Here is a 20,700-nt window from a genome sequence, read left to right as displayed (position 1 = left end):
GAAAAGTTCAGTTTATATATAGTCAGTAGAGATTTCTTAGAGACTAGCAGTTAAATCCTCTAGAGAATCTTTCTGCGCCTGAGTGTGGTGTATCCTATCACAGGTATTATGCAGCAGCTGGACTACACTCCACATTCTGTTTCCTGGGGATGCTGGAGCAGAGGAGGGGCCTTTATTTGCACTTACCTCTTGGCTGCCGGGAGCCACTTTGGTGGCAGACAGAGGAACTTTGTTCTAAGTGCTCCTTCTGATGTATCCAGGCAGGAGTGGAAGGACATAGCACAATTTAATGGAGAAAGGTGAAAAAACAAAAACTGATGGAGAAGGAAGAAGAAGAGATTTCAGGAGCAAGAGCAAAAGGACAATGAAGTTGGAGATGGTTGAGTAGGCTTGGGTGGATGAAAAGGGTGGATACGGGAGACTGGAAAGGGTGGGTTAGAAAAGGGGCAAAGAGAGGAAAGCTGAGGGAGGAGGAAGAGGAATAAACAGGGAAAGGACAGAAAAAGAAGGTTTTTGGATAGATGCTGGGCTTGTGGATAGAAGAGTAGAGAGGCAGGAGCCATGTTTAGTTGGGGCTGGGTTGGTTGGGATTGGAGCATAAGGGAGGAGAATGTGAGGGCATGGGGTTAGGTGTAAGATAAGATCAAGAAATTCGAGATATGAAACAGTGGGGGAGCAAGTACAAACTCTAAAAGGACAGATGGCACACACTTGGACTGTTGGGGAGCGAATATAGGAGCGGAGCAGAGGAATATTGATGGAAAGTGGATGGAAGCAGAAGGGACAGAGAGATAGGGTCTAAAGGGGCTGAGGATTGCAGTTTTGTGTCTTTTTGTGGATTTAGTTACATTTTCATAATGGGCCATTAATTGAATTCTTCACTTTCTGGCATTTGAATGTGAGACAACTGGGGTTAGCTTTATGGACATTCTGAGCACTAAAATAGATTGTAATTATACTTAGCATTTTTATAGTACTTTATACTCTGGAAAATAAGGCCTTGGGTATTGCAGATTGGCCAAAATTGGGTGAACACTTACTTAATTTGACCTTAATATCTTAGTGTCAGTTCCCTAGCTCTAAAATAGGGATAACAACACCATCTAATTTCACAATGATGTTTTGCAGACACATTTATTAGTAATTGTGGAATAGTCTGATGTTATGGTGAGCACTATGAAAAGGCCAACATAGAAATTAATGGTTTGTATGCGGTGTGAATTAAGTAAGTCCCAGACTATCCTTTAAATGTGGAGAATGATGAGAACACTGAATAACTACCCATTCGCTATATGAGACAAGGGGGTCTTATAGTAAATATAGTCTGTATTCATCTAATTAAAACTTACATCATAATGTACATGCCAAAGTGTCTGATATAAGGTTGCACAGGTTGCCATAATTCTGAAATTAACCAATTTATGGGTGCCTGACTTTGCAATGTTTTTCTGAAATAGTATTTTTGGACATAATTTATATATAGATATGTATACACATACTTTGATTTGATCTTTCTTACCATTCACTGTGGCATTCTTTGGGTCAGTAGAGTCTCATAAGAGATGATCTAGGATTTTGCAGATTTTCAGTTTTATAGGATGTCATGTTTTTTCACTAGAAAATTTGTATTCTTTTTCAATAATTGAACCATATGGAAATTCAAGCAGTTTTTCTTGATTGGTTAAAAATCAACAAACTGTTGCCAGTATGGTTTCATTTTCCTTTATAAAACAAAAACCAAAAAACAAAACAAGTAAACCACCAGCCAAATAATCAACATTTTAAAGTTCAAATGGATCTAACATAGTCACATTTCCTTTTCAAATGTGTTGGGTCAAAATATTAAATATTGAAAAATGACCATGAAGGAACAAAGCAACATCATTTAAGAGGAAGTCATGGTCACTAAAAGAAAAGTTTGTTATAGGATAAAAAGAGAAAAAAAATCAAGCCAGCTAACATTAGTGTTTCACATGAATTCATGGAGAATTTTAAACTTTTTTTCCTATTTTTAATACCAGTGTAAATTTTAAGTTTAATAAAACATTTCTAAGAAGTATTTATCCCTTTATTTTCTTTCTCTTTGTTCCTCTTCCAGTCAGACTATCATCTGTTTGGAATAAATTGCTCAAAGTCCTTTAGCCATGTATCTATATCCTTGTCATTATAATATGAACAGTGAAGTTTAGGGTAAAGAAATTAGATGTTCCTAAATGAAGTTGGGGCCCACTTCCCCAAGGATGTTTGATCCTTTTTAAATCATGAGGCTGGTTTCTTATTCTTTAGCAACTTGGTGTTTGTTTAGTAAATAGGTTTTTACAGCCTTTCCCTTCTTGTCTTTTTCAGTTATAACAAGTTGCCAGTGTTGATATTGCTTTTTCAGCTGTTTTTGATTCTCATTACAGAATGGTACATGAAATTACAGATAAATTAGCTAGAAAGATATATAAAATATTCATGAAGTCATACAAGTAAATTATGTAAATTGGAAGTAACACAAAGTTAAATGACACTGTTAACATGATGATGGCAAATGCAGTAATTTTCCAAGCAATCTAACAAGCACTGTTTTCCCCAAATGTGGGTTTCATTGCAGTAAAGGCTGGACATGAATTTTGGAATAGACATTTGGAGGAGTCAAGCGGAAACTATCACCTATATAAATGTTAGCTGTTTCTTTTATTTTCCCCCCCCATTGTTTTCAGTCTGTACTGGAGAGCCAGGAAGTTGTTACCAACTGAGTGTATTGTAGAATATGTTAACCAAGGCAAAATTCCAGACAAAACTGCATTTGAGTGTTTCCTCCAACTGTGCCTGTAAAAGTCATACAGTTGGAGGAAACATGGACATAAAACTTTGTTCTGAAATGCAGTGCAGCTGCTAACTTTCTTTTCATCTCTGCAGCCTCTCTTTTTTTGGGTAGCAGAATGACAATATATATAGAATTTTTTTAACAGGATAATGACAGCAATCATATTTGCAGTTTATACCCAGCTGATGGTAGAACTGCAGGTAGATCATGAATGAGGGATTTACATTAGTAGTTACTTTGGGACCCAGTTTTATAACATATTGGACACCTGCAATTCCCTTTGACTTAGGAAGGATGGGTTCCTAAGTGGCTCATTAAAGGGTTCAGTAATAGTAATTAATAAACATTGTCATTATTTGTTTATTTGTTTCCATTGATGGTTTGTGTTAATGAAGCAGGTAGATCTGGATTATGGTAGAAGTAAATCAATGACTTTGAGAAAAAAGTTTGAGAAAAATATGAGCTATGTAGTTTTTGCAATTGACAGAGGTAGAAACTTAAATTAGCAAAAGACAGGATCAGCCCTTGGCAGAGTTGTCTGAAATTTACTTTATAATTCATGTGGCCCACATATTTAAAAAAAATGGCTGTTTCTGAATATTAGATGGAAAAGGTGGAGATGAGAGCACACTCTAGTGACTGAATTGGAATTTGCTCTATATAAAATGTGTTAATTGTCTAAATTTACCTTACTGTTTTAGGACCTTTGCACAGAACTGTAGGAACATAGAACATTTAAATCTAAATGGATGTACAAAAATTACTGACAGGTAGGTAAAAGGCTTTTTCACATGATAATGCCATTTGGAAAAAGTGGACAAAGATATTTTTAGTGTGTCTGCTGTTTTGCAGCACGTGTTACAGCCTTAGTAAATTCTGTTCCAAGCTGAAACATCTGGATCTGACCTCGTGTGTAGCCATCACAAACAGTTCTTTGAAAGGTTTAAGGTAAGGATATTAATTGTTTGTGTTATGTATTAAAGGAGCTATTCACAATTTAATGCAATAATTTTTTTCAGTATGTCTTGTACCTTAATAATGTGTATCAGGCTGAGCTATGCACTCTATTGAGCATTTGTAGGATATAATGCATGGTGCTTGTGTGCGGTCTTTTCCCATGATTTTTCTGTGAAGTCCTGGCACAGTTAGCTTGCTATCATGAGTTTCTAACAATGTGTTTAATTTGGGTTTCCCACTGTTATGACTATTCTAAGGTTGGATTTAACTATATGTATTTTTTTTAATTCTCCCAGTGAGGGTTGCAGAAATCTGGAACATTTGAATCTTTCCTGGTGCGATCAGATTACGAAGGATGGTATTGAAGCACTGGTGAAAGGGTGTAATGGACTAAAAGCACTATTTCTTAGAGGTTGCACACAGGTATATAACTGCTTGGATGATCCTTCTGATGTAAAACATGTATGTTCTGGTATTTTGAAATCCTCCATGACTTTAGAAAATGCTGTTTTTGGTGTTATAGTCATTTTGGTTTTGACTATTACAAGATGTGCATGCTGATAGCAATGCTTTGCTTTTAATGTATTTCTCCCTTCTTTCCTATTTTATTCTTCACTTGCACAGTTAGAAGATGAAGCACTGAAACATATTCAGAGTCACTGTCACGAGCTTCTAATCTTGAATTTGCAGTCATGTACAGTAAGTATATGAAGTTTGAAAGAGTATTTTCTACTTCTGTGCACACTGGATCTAAATATTAGGGCGATGTGAAGCTTCAGTCCCTGATTCGATTCAGCAGAGATTCGGCCTTTTTTGGTGTCCAAATCTCTGAATCCATACTGAATCAGGAGACCCTTTTAATCTCTCTGAATCAAATTGGAACCCTCCAAAGAGATTCGGAGAAATTCAGAAAGATTCGGCACATAGACACAGTTTTAAATGCTTTTTCTACATACCTCAGTGTACCAGGCAGCTTGTGAATGCTGAGATGCTGGGGAGGATGTAGCGTCCCACAGGAGTGTGTGGGGGTCTCCAGCGCGCTTGGCAGCAGACCCAGAAGTGTACCAGAAGCACTTTCAGTCCACTTCCAGGTCTGCCAGGGAGTGTGCAGGCCTGCCGCAGCCCCCACCTCAGCGACTGGTGCCTCCTGGGTCTAGGGCGGCACCCAGGGTCCCCCTGTGGCTGATCGCTGAGCCAGCGGGGTGTGGGGGCCCCCCAGCACGCTCCCTGGCGGACCCAGAAGTGGGCCAGAAGTACTTACGGTCCACTTCCAGGTTCGCCACTGAGCACCCCCCCGTGCTCCTGTGGGATGCTCCATCCGCCCCAGCATCGCAGCATTCACAAGCCGTGCCTGGTACCTCGAGGTATGTAGAAAAAAACATTTAAAGCTGTGTCTATGGCCGAATTGAATCGGGGACAGTGATACGAATCAACGACTTGAATCACTGTCCCCGATTCGGGCTGAATCCGAATCCGAACCGAATATGGCCCGTTTCATACACTCCTACTAAATGTCTCTAAAAATGCTTTTCAGATATCGAATGCATCTATTACACATTGAATATTTAGGACAGTCCATCTATACAGATTGCAGCATTGTTTCAGATAGTGATGACAAAGTAGCCTAGTGGATCATGGAGTATGCTGCAAGGTCCTAAAATCAGCTGACTGTTTCCACAGCTGAAAGTGGAGTTACAATGTTCAGTTTTCCATTATTTTTAGTTGTTGATAGCTTTAGGTTTTAAGTAGTGATTAAAAGTAATTAGCTGTCATGCATGTGTACAACTGACTAAATGAACCATGCCATTGTACTGCTGTTATATTCCTTTACCTAACCTCCTGTACCCTCTAGTCTTGTTGTCTGTGGTTTATTACTATTTGTAGGTTCTTTAGGCAGGGACTATGCTTCTGGCTTGCCTAGTATATTTTTGTGTGCTGGATGATTGATTAATAAAAAGTGAGTAACTGGTAGCATTGTGGCTGGGGTGGACTATATCAAGACAGCCCTGAGAGTGGGAGAGAAGCATACTTTTTAATATCATATAGAAATATATTGTTGAACTAGGTATGTTTGGAAATTGACAGCATGAATTTAATTCTGCACACACTACACCGAAACTGTTTATTTTATTGTATTGTATTATGAACCTGATCTAGTTCCCATTCTAATTTTTATTTGGTATGTTGGGGGGAAGGAGAGGGAAAAACAGGACTCTTTTTGACTGAAATATCTTTTAAAAAAATCTTTTTTTATCTATCCTTAACCATTAAAAAGCTTTGAGGTTCATTTTCTAATGCAGTGGATCAGCCAATTATGAAAAACATATTTTTTTTCTTTTTGGAGATGTTTCTGCTGCTTTATTGCCAGAACATATAATAAAAAATAACGTTGTCTGAAACCTTTAAATCTGTTTTAGACATTATTCCTCAATGAGTACTATGGCATAGGACCATTTTTATTAAAGTTGGATGGAAAATTCTGAACTTACTAGATGCAAAAGGTTTGAACATTTTGGGGCACTTCAAACATTGGAAGCTATGTTAGAGGTTTTGCAGAAGTTACAAATAATATGCAAGATCATATTATGTATTCCATGAGACAAATGTCTAGGATAAGACAGTGAGAGCTTTTCCATTAGAATTCCAACATGTTTCTAACTAACTATTTTAAAGAAGCCTGACAAACCATGCTTTTTTTTCATCCCCGCTAATGTTAGAAAAGGAGGTGTGGGGTGGAACTTGTGAAATTTTTTGCCAAACTAGGAACCATGCTGAGGTTGTAGAATCTCTATTATTGAAAGCTTTTATGAACATGTTGTTAGGCAAACATTTACCTGAGATGGTTTAAACAGGAACAATCCTGCCTTGACCTTCAGAGGTCATCTAGTCCTGTTTTTGTTTTAATTTTATGTATACAGGTCTAATTCCACCCACTTCAAGTAGTTCTTTTTTCTTTTCTTTAATATCAGAAAACATAGGTTTTGGCCTTTTCTGATTTTCCTGGAGGATTTCATGGGTCTGATGCAAGTGTATGTGAACTCTTAATTAATTAATTAACATTGTAATTGAAGGGGAATGGGTATAGAAGCTTTAATAAAGATTTTCTTTATCCGTAATATTAGTCATTAAGTAGTTACTAATACAAATAAAATGTAAAGTTTTTCATTCTGAATTCTGCAAATCACATTTAAAATACTTGCCTATGGTTACATACTATTGGGGGACAATCTACTGATTGTGTAGCACTGCATTGGAAATCTGGCCCAATTATTACTGCTTTGAAGCATGTCTCCAGAAGTTACAGAGATGCAGGAGCAGCCTACCTGCTACATGGTGTGAAGGCTAGCATTACAGAGTTCACAGAACACAGGGATGTGACCAATCCCTTGCAGTATTTACAGGTTCATCTTTGTGATGCTTGAAAATGCCACATTAACTTCTGTGGCTAAAAGTGAGCAGGCATTGACTATGTAGATTAGATTGCAAAGATGTTACATTCAGAATTATATAATTTGTGGACTGCAGCCATCTATGTGACTGCAGTTCTTTCATGAAAAGGGTCTAGGCATTCTAAGTTTTTTAAAGAATTTCAGAATGAAATGGCTTTGAATACAAATTATTTTGTTTCCATCCATCAGTACTGGTTCAGAGTAAACCAGCTGCTTGTTATTCTTGCTGTAAAATGATAATATTTTCTCTCAGAAACAAAAATAAGAAATGTTCAAGGTAGGTAAAACAGTACCCAAAGTAATATCTGTGTTAGTGGTTAATATAAGAACATTATAAATGGTAATATGATTGGCTTTCAAAACCAGTAAATTCAGGGAACTTGAAAGGCAGCAGAAATCACTACTGCTATCCCATAAAAATGATAGTCAAGAAAGAATGAATTTGTACAAAAATAAAGGGGTATCACCATAGGAGAGCCATTAAGTCAACAAAATCGAAAAAAAATCTTTTATAAAACTCTGACACAGTTTGCCTTGTTCATAAAGCTGTTATGATCCTTTGTAATAACCTGGAATTGGCTTGCATTGTGTGCAAGTGATATGGAGCTGTTTTCAGTGATGCATATTTCAGAAAATGAATTTTTAAATGAAGCAACAGGTAATGAGTAATACATGCAACGTTTTACAAGTTAATTCTATTGCAGTGCCTAAAGCAGAATAGGTAAGAAAAGTTAATGCAAAAGACTATGTTTTGCCCTGGTTCTGCTTTAGGTCTTCTGAATAGTTTGTGATCTTCTATATAATGGAAGACAGGTGATGATCTCTCCTACCTCTTAGTTTTTGGCCCTCTTTGTCTGGTATTAGGCATATGTTCTTCACTTGTTCTCCATTTCAAATGCTAGTGTCTCAATTAGCTGAACATGTGAGAAGCAAGACATTATATGTTACTATGAAGTAAAAAAAGGACTTCATTAGGTCATTGTAGGACCTGTAGAAAACCCACCTTTACATTGCTTTAAAATAATAACTAAAATTGGTGCAAAGGTTGTGTGAATATGAATAACAGGTGTTGATTATCTTCAAAAAACAAATGGATCATCTGGCATATGATTGTATGCTGATATTTCGTGGATAGGGATTGATAACTTTTTATGGTTACGTAGTGTTGATCTGCCTGTGTGCTAATGTGTAGTTCTGTTTTTATTCTGAGACAAATTACTTGATGGCAAGATAAACTCCATTGTTTTTATTTGTTCCAGCAAATTTCAGATGAAGGCATTGTAAAAATCTGTAGAGGATGCCACAGACTTCAGTCACTCTGTGTTTCTGGTTGTACAAACCTTACAGATGCTTCTCTCACAGCACTTGGTCTAAACTGCCCAAGACTGAAGTGAGTATATCTCAGTTTTATGTTTGTCTCTGGCCTGATCCTGAGAGAGATTAAGTGCTTTCTACGAGGTTTCCAGCATCTGCTGATGCCACTGATATTTGTAAAAGCAAAAAGTTTTAATGAATAATTAACTGATCCTAAATTACATTTCTAACAAATCTTCAGCCGGTAGAAACTGCCATATTAATTTTGCCCATTATTATGAGAGTCTAGAATGCCAGGTGACGTGGCATACTAGCATGGAATGATAGGGGGGAATGCCATACTGGATCTGGTATTGGCAACAGGGGATGACATGATAGGGGACCTCCAGGTCGGTAGCCATTTGGGAGACAGTGATCACCTAATAATAGAATTCAACATAAGACGTCGAGTGGGTAAGGTAACTAGTAGGGTGAAAGTGCTAGACTTTAGGAAAGCTGATCTCAATGCACTCAGGCGATTAGTCAAAGAAGCACTGCAGAGTAGGAGTTTTGAAGGGATGGGAGCCCAAGAAGGGTGGCTGTGCCTAAAGGAAACGATCCTTCGGGCACAAAGCAAGACGATCCCCGAGCGAGGCAAAAAAGGGAAAGGGGCCAGGAGGCTTCCCTGGCTGACCAGAGAAATCCAGGGCAGCCTAAGGGCCAAAAGGGGAGCACATAAAAAGTGGAAACAGGGTGAGATCACTAAAGATGAATATACCTCCTCTGCTCGTGCTTGTAGGGAGGCAGTTAGGCGGGCCAAAGCTACCATGGAGCTGAGGATGGCATCCCAAGTAAAGGTCAACAAGAAATTGTTTTTTAGATATATTGGGAGTAAAAGGAAGGCCCAGGGAGGAATAGGACCACTGCTAAATGGGCAGAAACAATTGGTGACAGATAGGGGGGACAAGGCTGAACTCCTCAACGAGTTCTTTGCCTCAGTGTTCCTAAGTGAGGGGCACGACAAGTCTCTCACTGGGGTTGTAGAGAGGCAGCAGCAAGGTGCCAGACTTCCATACGTAGATCCTGAGGTGGTGCAGAGTCATTTGGAAGAACTGGATGCCTTTAAATCGGCAGGCCTGGATGAGCTCCATCCGAGGGTGCTGAAGGCACTGGCCGACATCATTGCAGAGCCACTGGTGGGAATATTTGAACGCTCGTGGCACCCGGGCCAAGTCCCGGAGGACTGGAAAAGGGCTAACATGGTCCCCATTTTCAAAAAGGGGAGGAAGGAGGACCCGGGCAACTATAGGCCAGTCAGTCTCACCTCCATCCTAGGCAAAATCTTTGAAAAAATTATCAAGGCTCAAATTTGTGACAGCCCGGCAGGGCAAATTATGCTGAGGGGAAACCAGCACGGGTTTGTGGCGGGCAGATCGTGCCTGACCAATCTAGTCTCTTTCTATGACCAGGTTACGAAACGCCTGGACACAGGAGGAGGGGTGGATGTCGTATACTTAGACTTCAGGAAGGCCTTCGATACGGTATCCCACCCCATACTGGTGAACAAGCTAAGAGGCTGTGGTGTGGATGACTACACAGTCCGGTGGGTGGCGAATTGGCTAGAGGGTCGCACCCAAAGAGTCGTGGTGGATGGGTCGGTCTCGACCTGGAAGGGTGTGGGCAGTGGGGTCCCGCAGGGCTCGGTCCTTGGACCGATACTCTTTAATGTCTTCATCAGTGACTTGGACGAGGGAGTGAAATGTACTCTGTCCAAGTTTGCAGATGACACAAAGCTATGGGGAGAAGTGGACACGCCGGAGGGCAGGGAACAGCTGCAGGCAGACCTGGATAGGTTGGACAAGTGGGCAGAAAACAACAGGATGCAGTTCAACAAGGAGAAATGCAAAGTGCTGCACCTAGGGAGGAAAAATGTCCAGCACACCTACAGCCTAGGGAATGACCTGCTGGGTGGCACAGAGGTGGAAAGGGACCTTGGAGTCCTAGTGGACATGAGCCGGCAGTGTGATGAAGCCATCAGAAAAGCCAATGGCACGTTATCGTGCATCAGCAGATGCATGACGAATAGGTCCAGGGAGGTGATACTTCCCCTCTATAGGGCGCTGGTCAGACCGCAGTTGGAGTACTGCGTGCAATTCTGGGCGCCACACTTCAAGAAGGATGCGGATAACCTGGAGAGGGTCCAGAGAAGGGCAACTCGTATGGTCAAGGGCCTCCAGACAAAGCCCTACGAGAAGAGACTAGAGAAACTGGATCTTTTCAGCCTCCGCAAGAGAAGGTTGAGAGGTGACCTTGTGGCTGCCTATAAGTTCATCACGGGGGCACAGAAGGGAATTGGTGAGTATTTATTCACCAAGGCGCCCCCGGGGGTTACAAGAAACAATGGCCACAAGCTAGCAGAGAGATTTAGATTGGACATTAGGAAGAACTTCTTCACAGTTCGAGTGGCCAAGGTCTGGAACAGGCTCCCAAGGGAGGTGGTGCTCTCCCCTACCCTGGGGGTCTTCAAGAGGAGGTTAGATGAGTATCTAGCTGGGGTCATCTAGACCCAGCACTCTTTCCTGCCTAGGCAGGGGGTCGGACTCAATGATCTATTGAGGTCCCTTCCGACCCTAACATCTATGAATCTATGAATCATGCTACTAACAATAAGGTTTAAAATAGTACCTGTGTGTAATTCTAGTTAAATATTTCAGGTAGGACCAAAAAAATCCATCAAAACTGAAAACCAAAGCTATTAAAATGTAGTATCTGGTATGGGTACTGCAATGACATGGTAGTTTATTCCACCTGTTTACGTACTCATTGGGCATGTCTACACTCATACTTTACTGCACAGTAGAATAATTTACTGTGCAGTAAAGTGTTGCCATTTACAAGTGCATGGCAATTGCGCCAGCGTAGACTAATTTATAGTGCCGTCGGATAGTCCCATCAGACACAGGTACTATCTGATGGCAAAGTAAATTACTGTTTTTAAACGTATGTATACACGGTGACATCGGGATTAGTTTACTCTGGCTCAAATTACACCAGAGTCTATTCAGTCACATTAATTGCGCATCTAGGTGTGCCCAGTAAGCATTCTATTTTATGGCATTGTCACTTTTGCAAATAGTACTAAAAGTCATACTTGAAATTCATAACTAGAATTTCATATGCATAATATTTTTGAAAAATTTTATTGTTAGCATGTTTATATTTCCTGGCAGTCTTAAACTTTAGGACACAGTGAGTGAATGCTTTAATGCGCGTTAAAATGTCACAAAAAATGGTGCTCTTTAGCTAATGTGCATTTTTCTAGTACCTCACAATGGAGGGCTCTATACATGTGCAGGGAGGCTGCTCCGACATGCTGTAAATCCAGTGCATTGGAGCAGACTTGATTAATGAAGTCTGCTGGAGTGCAAAAATTAACATGCTCCAGCAGCCTCCAGCATCACATTTATCAGTGTCACCGCACTGAAAAATAGCAGCGGGAGGCTTTGAATGAAAACTCTTTGAATTAGCTTTAGTTCAAAGTGCCCCGCCACCATTTTTTCAGCCCAGGGATACTGATACATGTGATGCTCAGATGCTTTTAATTAGTGTGGCTAGCTAATTCTCCCCCCCTCCCCCACTTCCCCCGCCAAGCACATATATAAATGCCTAGAGGTACTAGATTTAATGTGTGTTACCTAAAACACATTAGTGAATGTGTAGATATGCCCAGTGGGCAACATTTTCATTTATTTCCAATATCTGCTGGCCACACCTGGGGCAGAAGTGGCTCCAAATAAAGCTCGTTGTAGAACTTTAATCCTGGATGGTTACTTTCCCAACTACAGAGTGATTGTGAGGGCCAAGAATAGCTAGAGTGCAGTAGTATTCTGACCATATTCCTTTTTCCTGTGCTGGGATTTCCAGTGTGAATGGCCAGTTTGGATGTTTGCTTTTGCCCCTTCATTCTGCCAGAATGGATTGTTGTTAGGGATTCGGGCTATGCTTCAGATCCAGAGACACTTCAGATGCTTCAGTGTTCGAAGCAGTATGTCCGGATCGAAGCGCTTTCCAAAGTGGTTCAGAGGCGCTTCGGAGATCTGGCCATTGGGTATAATGGGGAATCAATGAAATATCTATAACTTTGTTGGTTTTTGTCTGATTTGGATGACTGCAGGGATGGTAGCCCCTGCTGAGGCCACAAAGCCTGCCAAATTTCAAGAAGATAGGTGCAGGGGTTTGGGGGGAACTGCACCTCTAGCTGCTGACAGGCAAAATTTGTGATATAGATGACCCTGTGTGTGTTAAGGCGCAGCAGGGTGAAAGCTGCACGGATAGTAGCCCCTGCTGTGGCCACAAAGCCTGCCAGCTGTCAAGGAGATAGGTGCAGGGGGGCTCTGGGCCCTGCACCTCTGGCTGCTGACAGGCAAAACTCATGACATGGGTGACACTGTGTGTGTTAAGGCACAGCAGGGTGAAAGCTGCAGGCCTGCTAGCCCCTGCTGAGGCCATGAAGGCTGCCGGCTATCAAGGAGATAGGTGCAGGGGGGTTCTGAGGCCCTGCATCTCTAGCTGCTGACAGACAAAACTCATGACATGGGTGCTTGTGCAACTGACTGTGTCTGTCTTGGGGCAGTTGATTGTATTGATTCTTTCCTCTCCTTGGTCTGTGGTTTTGTAGGTGTTAATCCTTGCTCGTTAACTTGTTATGTAGTAGCTAGGTACTGTGTATTGAGCTGGTCCCTGAGTGAATCATGATTGATTGGTAACTGGTAACACAGTAGTTTAGCAGCCAGGCCTGCAGTAGTCCCGCCCCCCCCTCCACCCCTGTGCCCCAAGACAGACATAGTTGCACAAGCACCCATGTCACGAGTTTTCCCTGTCAGCAGCTAGAGATGCGGGGCCCCAGAACCCCTGCACCGATCTCCTTGACAGCTGGCAGGCTTCGTGGCCGCAGTAGGGGCTGCCATCCCACTGCGCCTTAACACACAGTGTCACCCATGTCACGAGTTTTGCTTGTCCGCAGCTTGAGGTGCAGTTTCCCCCAAACCCCTGCACCTATCTCCTTGAAACTTGGCAGCCTTTGTGGCCTCACCGGGGGCTACCATCCCTGCAGTTTTCACCCCACTGTGGCTTAACATATACACATGACATGAGTTTTGCTTTCAAGAATTTGGGGTACAGTTCCCTCCAAACCCCTATACTGATCTTCTTGAAACTTGGCAGACTTCATGCTCTCAGCAGAGGCTACCATTCCTGCAAGTTTCATCAAAATGAGACAAAAACCAACAAAGTTATAGCTATTTCATCGATTCCCCATTATACTCGATGGCCTGATCTCCGAGGCCGGATTGAAGTGGGAAACCAATCTGGAGCTCCGGGTTGGCTCCCTAGCATCCAAAGTGGCCAGATCCAAAGCGGGATCGAATAGTTGCCTACTTGCACAGGCCTAATTGTTGTTACTAAGAATAAATAATCTTTCAGTTGAGAAAAATTGTATCTTTTCTGTAACATTGTATATTTTAATGGTATTAGCTACAGCCTTAGCACTAAGGAAAGTCTCTGTATCAGTTGAGCATCCCTTAGAGTTTCTCTTCTCCTGGATCATAGTACTACTGTGATCACAAGCCTTGTACAATTTGTGAGAACCTTCTCCCAAAACAGATTTTATGAAAGTTTGAAGACAGGGGTTTGATTTACACATAACTCAACTCTGTTCCTTTTTTTTGTTATATCAGTGAAGAAGCTTTGATTCCCAGCTATTTGGCTGTTCAAGGGTATTGTGTATTTTTATGTTGCAGTCTTTGTTTGAGAGGGATATTTGCTGCTATTACTGCTGTTGGCCTTTGAGAGTTTAAAAGTGATAGAACAATGATGAAGATGTAATTGAATATCGGTTGAGTTTGGTTCTTTTGTAGCATGACTCCAGAAGAGGAGACATACTTGTTATAAATAGTTGCAGCTGTATTGTTGGAGTTAAATATAGGACAGGTTTTGTAAACTTTCGGTGTTGAGATGGAAGAGGCGTTAGGAGTAGCATGTGAGATAATAGATTGTTGTGCACCAGGAAATTCTTGTTCTTTTAGTTTCTAACTGTTAGGATACTGCAGGATAACAGGATTATATTTTTTCCTGTAACTGTTGCCTGGCTAAATTTCCAGCAGATGCTTAAAGTTTAACAGGCAGTGGAAAGGAATAGTTTTAAGAAGAGAAATGCAGACAGAATGGAATAGCAAAAGAACCGCCCTCCCAAGACCCCTTTTGTCAAACTTTTTTGCATTAAGGTAGCCTCAGGGAAGAAAAAAAAAGCTTCTCCCCTCCCCCACACTCCTCCAAACCAGAATTGAAGTATCTCAGCTTAGGTATGAGACTACAGTATCATTAAAGGTTCCATGCTTTCTACAGTAATCCAGCAAAGACCAGGTAAAATCATTTTTGATGGTCCCAAGTACATGACATGGTCTAGGTTTGTTCCAAAGGAATTCCCTATTGTTTAGGAAGTAATGCAGACTGCCCTCCTCAGTAACTCCTGATGGATATGTGCTGAAGTAGTTTGAAAAGAAAGGAACTGTTTTTCCTTTGTTTCTTTTTCCTTAGGCCTTTACTTGGAACATTGGCTTGCTCTGGGAGTACTCCACAGGAATTTATCTACTCTCCAGGAATCTTTGACAAAAATTGTGTGTTTAGACATAACAGTTATAAAATCAGCACAAGTTAATATAATTTGTTGCAAGTTAACAATTCATTTTACCAACCAGTGAATTGCAGACACATCCCAAGTGAAATATAATTGTTTAATGGTAACTGGTAGTAACTGCACTCACTACTCCTTACTTCTCAAGATTTTGAACAAACTGTTTAAATCTATAAATGGCACCCAACCCCCCAAAATGATTTCTGTTATGCATCATTTCTGTGTCTTAAAACTGTAAGATATTTTTTTATTATAAACCAGACTTTTAATACAAAAATACCTAGTTTCCCTAAGAATCTAAGTTTTCCTAAGATTACAATAATCCATTAAATATGTCAGGAACAGATTCAGTATAATAAACAAGTTCTTAGGTATGTTGACCAGTTAGATATTTACTCAAATAGCAGACAAACCTAATTATAAGACAACACCCCCTCAGTAATTAAATTCTATATATGGAACATTATTTATGCCTGTGTTATAATTTTCCAGGTGTAGAATCTAGTTATTGCCAGTTTGCCTTGAATTTGTCCTCCTCCCATTGCTACAGCAGGGAAAATAAATCCGGGGGGGGGGGGGTTCAAGTGGCATAAACCATGCATTTTTTGTTGTTGTTTCAAGGGCCAAATTGCATCCAAATTCTATTGGGCAAAACCCAATAGTCAAGTTCCAAGTTTCAGCTGAGTTCAGTCATTCAAGTCCATGTGGTTCTACCACCAGGCAAGTATTCTCCTTCCCAGACTCATCAGTCTAGGGCTTCAGCTACTTCCCAAATCTATGGCAGACATCCTATGTGCAAGCCCAGGTCCCAGGGCCCCTGGGTTTTGGGTGCCCCCTAGTCTCACTTGCTCTTAGCCAAAAGGCCAGGGAGCAAGCCAGGGGGAAACTGGGGCCACGCTAATCATGTGCACCATGCTGAGAGACGAGGTGACAGAGAGAGCAATGTCTTGGCTTATCATGACTGGACAAAAGTTGGCAGTAAGGGGGATTGCACTTAATGGGCACTAGCCTATGTCTTATTCAAATGGGCTGTACTGAGCTATCCTTGGCACCGGGGGACAGTGTCAGAGCTTGCTACATTCCCTTCTGGGGAAGCAACTGTCTGTTGTTGGGGGCGGGGGGGAGGGGGGGTTTAGGGCCACACACAAAAAAAAATCTATGAGCTTTTGTTTAGAAAACTTTTCCTCTAGACGATGTTGGTTTGCAACATCATCAGTGCTTCTGCAGTTCTGTTTCAGTCATGTTTTTTGATTTACTTATTGCATTCATTTCAGATGATTACTACTTCAGTTTCTACTAGTTTGGGACAGGTTTGTCAAGGTTTTTTTTCCTCAAACTGATTAAAAAAAATATGTGTAATTTAAAATAATTCGTAGCTTATTTTTTAAACAGAAAAAGGCCTTTTAGTCATGTGCTTCTTTCAGGGGGGAGGGGAACCAAAACATGTACTGATTAATCTAAGCAAGTTTGATTGACTACTAAGTAGACCATTAATCACACTTAATGCCACTAGGGGGCAGGCATCGGCCATTTCTCACATAGCAGCGAGATCATTTTTTTAACAAAAAATAAACCATATGAAACTCTCTCTAGATATCTTTCACTCAAAGAAAAGGAAATGCAAATTGCTAGAAGCAGAATTTTAAGATCATGTACAGAAATTGTATTAAAAATTTCATGTCAGAGAATCAACAGACGATGTAATTCCCCACTTCTGTGTACATTTTTAATGCCACATTTTTTGAAGAACTAGAAAACTTATGGTAAACTTCCAGTTCTCAGCACCAAATTGAACCAGCTTCTTGTAGTCATTGGCACACAAGGCTATGTGCTAAACACGAGTTAATGTTACTACCTTCACTCAGTTTATTCTTAAGTTTTCAGCAAAGTTGCCTTCTTGTAAAAACTCCCCATCCTGTGAATCTTGTGGCCTCAGCATATGACAGATCAGTTTTAAAAGCTCACGCTCCATCTCTGGCTGGGGCATGAGGGTGCTTCAATGCGGGGGCTGCCCCCAGGTCCCCTGCCAGCCTGGCCTGTGCTAGCCGGGCTCCATGTGCTGTGGAGCAGGTGGCTGAGACACAAGGGTGCTTCAGCATGGGGGCCACCTGCCAGCTAGCCCCACATTGAAGCAGCCTGTGCCCCAGCCAGTCGGGGCAGTGTCTACACGTGCATTGCTGTGCACAAAAAAAAACTCCACAGCAGGGTAGTACTTGTATTTTACAAGTACTACCCTGCTGCAGACTACCGTGTCGCAGAGTTTATTAGAGACGCACATGTAGATGCCAAGATGTTTACTGCTCAGTTAATTAGTCAATTATGCAGTAAATGTCTTGTGTAGATGGTAATCTCAAATGGTAATCTTGTGGCTATGCCAGATAAGCTGAAATTTTTAACAAGTGCTTTGCCTCTGTTTTCTTGGACAGGGACCAGGACAGCTCTCCCACCACAGGTAGGGGCAATCTTGGGGATAGCGCTGCCAGGCCTTGGGTCTGCGCAGAAGTAGTTAGGGATCTTCTGGAAGGGCTGGATGTTTTGAAATCTGTGGGCCCTGATGCCCTCCACCCACGGGTGTTGAGAGAGCTCGTGGGGGTCATTGTTGTGCCCTTGGCCTAGCTGTATGAGCGATCATGGTCCACAGGCCAGGTGCCCGGAGATTGGAAATTAGCTAATGTGGTCCCCATTTATAAGAAAGGGAGAAAGAAGGACCCAGGAAACTATAGGCCCATAAGCCTCACATCGGTCTTGGGGAAAATCCTTGAAAAAATTATCAAGCATCACATCTCTGAGGGGCCAGCAGGGGAGATCATGCCCAGGGGTAAGCAACATGGGTTCATCAAAGGCAGGTCCTGCCAGACCAACCTGATGGCCTTTTATGATCAGGTGACTAAATCCCTGGATGATGGTGTCGCCGTGGACGTAGTCTTTCTGGACTTAAACAAGGCCTTTGACACTGTCTCTCACCCCTTTCTCATTAATAAATTGAGCGACTGTGGCATTGCTGCCTACACAGTTGGATGGGTCAGAAATTGGCTGATGGGGTGCACCCAGAGAGTGGTGGTGGACAGGTCGTACTCGACCTGACGGGATGTGAATAGTGGGGTCCCCCAGGGCTCGGTCCTGGGGCCTACACTGTTCAACATCTTCATCAGCGGCTTGGATGAGGGGGTGGAAAACACGTTGTCCAAGTTTGCCAATGACACCAAGATGTGGGGAGAGGTAGGCACGCTCGAAGGGAGAAAGAGGCTGCAATTAGATTTAAACAGACTACAGAAGTGGGCGGATGGTAATAGGATGGGCTTCAATGTGGATAAGTGCAGGGTGCTGCACCTTGGGAGAAGGAATCCACAGCATACATACAAGCTGGGGAGCTCCCCCCTTGAGAGCACAGAGACAGAAAGGGATCTTGGAGTCATTATTGACTCCAAGACGAACATGAGCCGCTAATGCCAGACCGCAGCCAGCAAAGCCAACTGCACCTTGTCATGCATCCAAAGATGCATCTCAAGCCGGTCCAGAGAGGTGATACTCCCCCTCTATGTGACATTTGTTGGGCCTCAATTGGAGTACTGCATCCGGTTCTGGGCACTGCACTTTAAGAAGGATGTGGCCTGCCTTGAGATGGTTCAGAGGAGGGCCACCCGCTTGGTTGGAGGGCAACAAGGCAGGCCCTATGAGGAGAGGCTGAGGGACCTGAACCTGTTCAGCCTCAGCAAGCGGAGGCTGAGGGGTGATTTGGTGGCTGCCTACAAACTTGTTAGGGGAGATCAGCAAATAGGAAGGGCCCTATTCCCCCCAGCACTACCTGGGGTGGTGAGGAACAATGGCCAGAAGCTGCTGGAGAATAGGTTCAGGTTAGAGATTTGGAGGCACTATTTCACTGTTAGGGTGGCTAGGATCTGGAACCAACTTCCTAGGGAAGTGGTCCTTGCTCCTACCTTGGGTAAATTCAAAAAGAGTTTGGATGAACACCTGTCTGGGGTCATGTGATTCCAGCGTGTGCTCCTGCCAGTGGCTGGAGGTCAGACTAGATGATCTATTTAGGTCCCTTTTGACCCCTAACTGCTATGAAACTATGAAACTAGATGTGTCTGTAATGGCTCAGATTTTGCTTCAGCAGCTGCCATATTTGATCCTTACTTGGAAAGCTGTCCCTTCCACTCTCTGGTCCCTCAGCGAAGCGCTGATACTTACTTTAGCTTTTTTTTCCTTAAAAAAAAAAAAAAAAGCATTTTGGCTATGCTCAGCTGACTTGTGGAGGTGTCCATGTATTTATCTTCCATGATATGCTTGTCGTCTTTTCTGCAAAGTGACAGTTCAGGTTGCTTTTAGTCTCTCTCCTTTCCCCTCTCACCTACCTGGAACAGAACAGGTCTACAGTGGCTTCAGGAGATGCTCCAAGTGGATCCAGAAATTATCTGGCAACAACAGTCATGGTTGGTGACTAGTATTATCTCAGGTCCTGTTGCTCTGTGATATCACTTTGTACCATCAGACCCTGTGATAAGTACCTTGGCCTACTATTCTAAACTAGTTTTATGGAGAAAGCTTAATGGCAAACAGTGCTTTGGAAAGCTGAGTATGACTGTATATAAGATTGATAATATGCAGTGGAATATCCTAAAGGGTTCTTGTGATACTTATCCCTGATTCAGTGACTGAGGCATTGAGGCTCCCTAGAAGCAGGTGTAGAGGTGAGCCCTATCAAACTCCTCTGATGCCTGTCTTAGGATATCAAGCTCATTCCAGCTTACTTTCTTTTCCAAAGTTAGTGAGGCAATATCAACAGCCCAGAAACCAGTATGTTACAGTTTACCATTGCAAGCCTGTCTTTATGTAAAATATGTCTTACATTCCCTTCAGAGAAAAAAAGAAGTGCCTTGAAATGAGAGGTATTTTAGTAATGGATGTAATCTTTCCTGAGGAGAAGGGGAAGGAAAGTTTTAGTATTGCCAACTTCACAGTTCTTCTAGTAGAATATGCCACACTCATTCTGCAGAGTAAAATCGTGTTCAGTGGTATTTAAACCAAAAAGGAAATAAATTATTTTTCATCCAATTGCATGTAACTATAGCTGTTATAGATTGTAGTGTTTTTTCCCACACATTTCTGAAAACCTAGAAGACTGAATTGTTTTGATACTTCCAAAACTACCATCATATTACCTAACCAAGACTTATTTCAGGACTGCATGCATAATATTGCAGCATGCTGTTTAAAAATATCAGACCGTGTATGTGAGACTATATATTCTTTATTATGATGTATTTGAAGAATCACTTTAATCATAAATCCAGTGTAATATGGAAGTGACAGTAGGCAGCCCCCAGTTTTTTCTGCAATGCAAAGACTTCAAGACAGTCATAGGACACCCCCTTTGTGGTCATAGGTGCCATGTAACAAATTCAAATTTCATTTATGCTGTTTATTTTCAAGTTGGGTTATAACCGTGTTCTCCCTGAAATTTGTCATGTTGCCTGAGATCTTGTGCTTGGCTT

The 20,700-nt window shown here is 41.8% G+C and overlaps 1 protein-coding gene across 8 annotated transcripts in view; it reads left to right on the top strand.

Moving 5' to 3' along the window:
- The window catches only part of FBXL2 (F-box and leucine rich repeat protein 2), a 140,948-nt gene that overhangs the window by 90,236 nt on the left and 30,012 nt on the right, over window positions 1-20,700 (top strand). For 6 of the 8 annotated variants that reach the window (XR_009462552.1, XM_059728750.1, XM_006269595.4 and 3 more), the window contains exons 6-10: window positions 3,514-3,582; window positions 3,665-3,760; window positions 4,066-4,192; window positions 4,394-4,468; window positions 8,478-8,608. Coding sequence is in view for 7 of the 8 variants with exons in the window: in XM_059728750.1 (XP_059584733.1) it covers window positions 3,514-3,582; window positions 3,665-3,760; window positions 4,066-4,192; window positions 4,394-4,468; window positions 8,478-8,608 (498 nt within the window). In the remaining variant the exon portion in view is untranslated. Of the gene's footprint in view, window positions 1-103; window positions 300-3,513; window positions 3,583-3,664; window positions 3,761-4,065; window positions 4,193-4,393; window positions 4,469-8,477; window positions 8,609-20,700 lie in introns of all 8 variants that reach the window. The other 2 variants (XM_019483486.1, XM_059728749.1) reach the window with 2 other exon arrangements.

The sequence above is a fragment of the Alligator mississippiensis genome, chromosome 5 (genome assembly GCF_030867095.1).
Source record: "Alligator mississippiensis isolate rAllMis1 chromosome 5, rAllMis1, whole genome shotgun sequence".
Taxonomy (NCBI): domain Eukaryota; kingdom Metazoa; phylum Chordata; order Crocodylia; family Alligatoridae; genus Alligator; species Alligator mississippiensis.
Note: the sequence above shows the minus strand (reverse complement) of the source record. Positions and strands in the feature narration are given on the sequence as shown.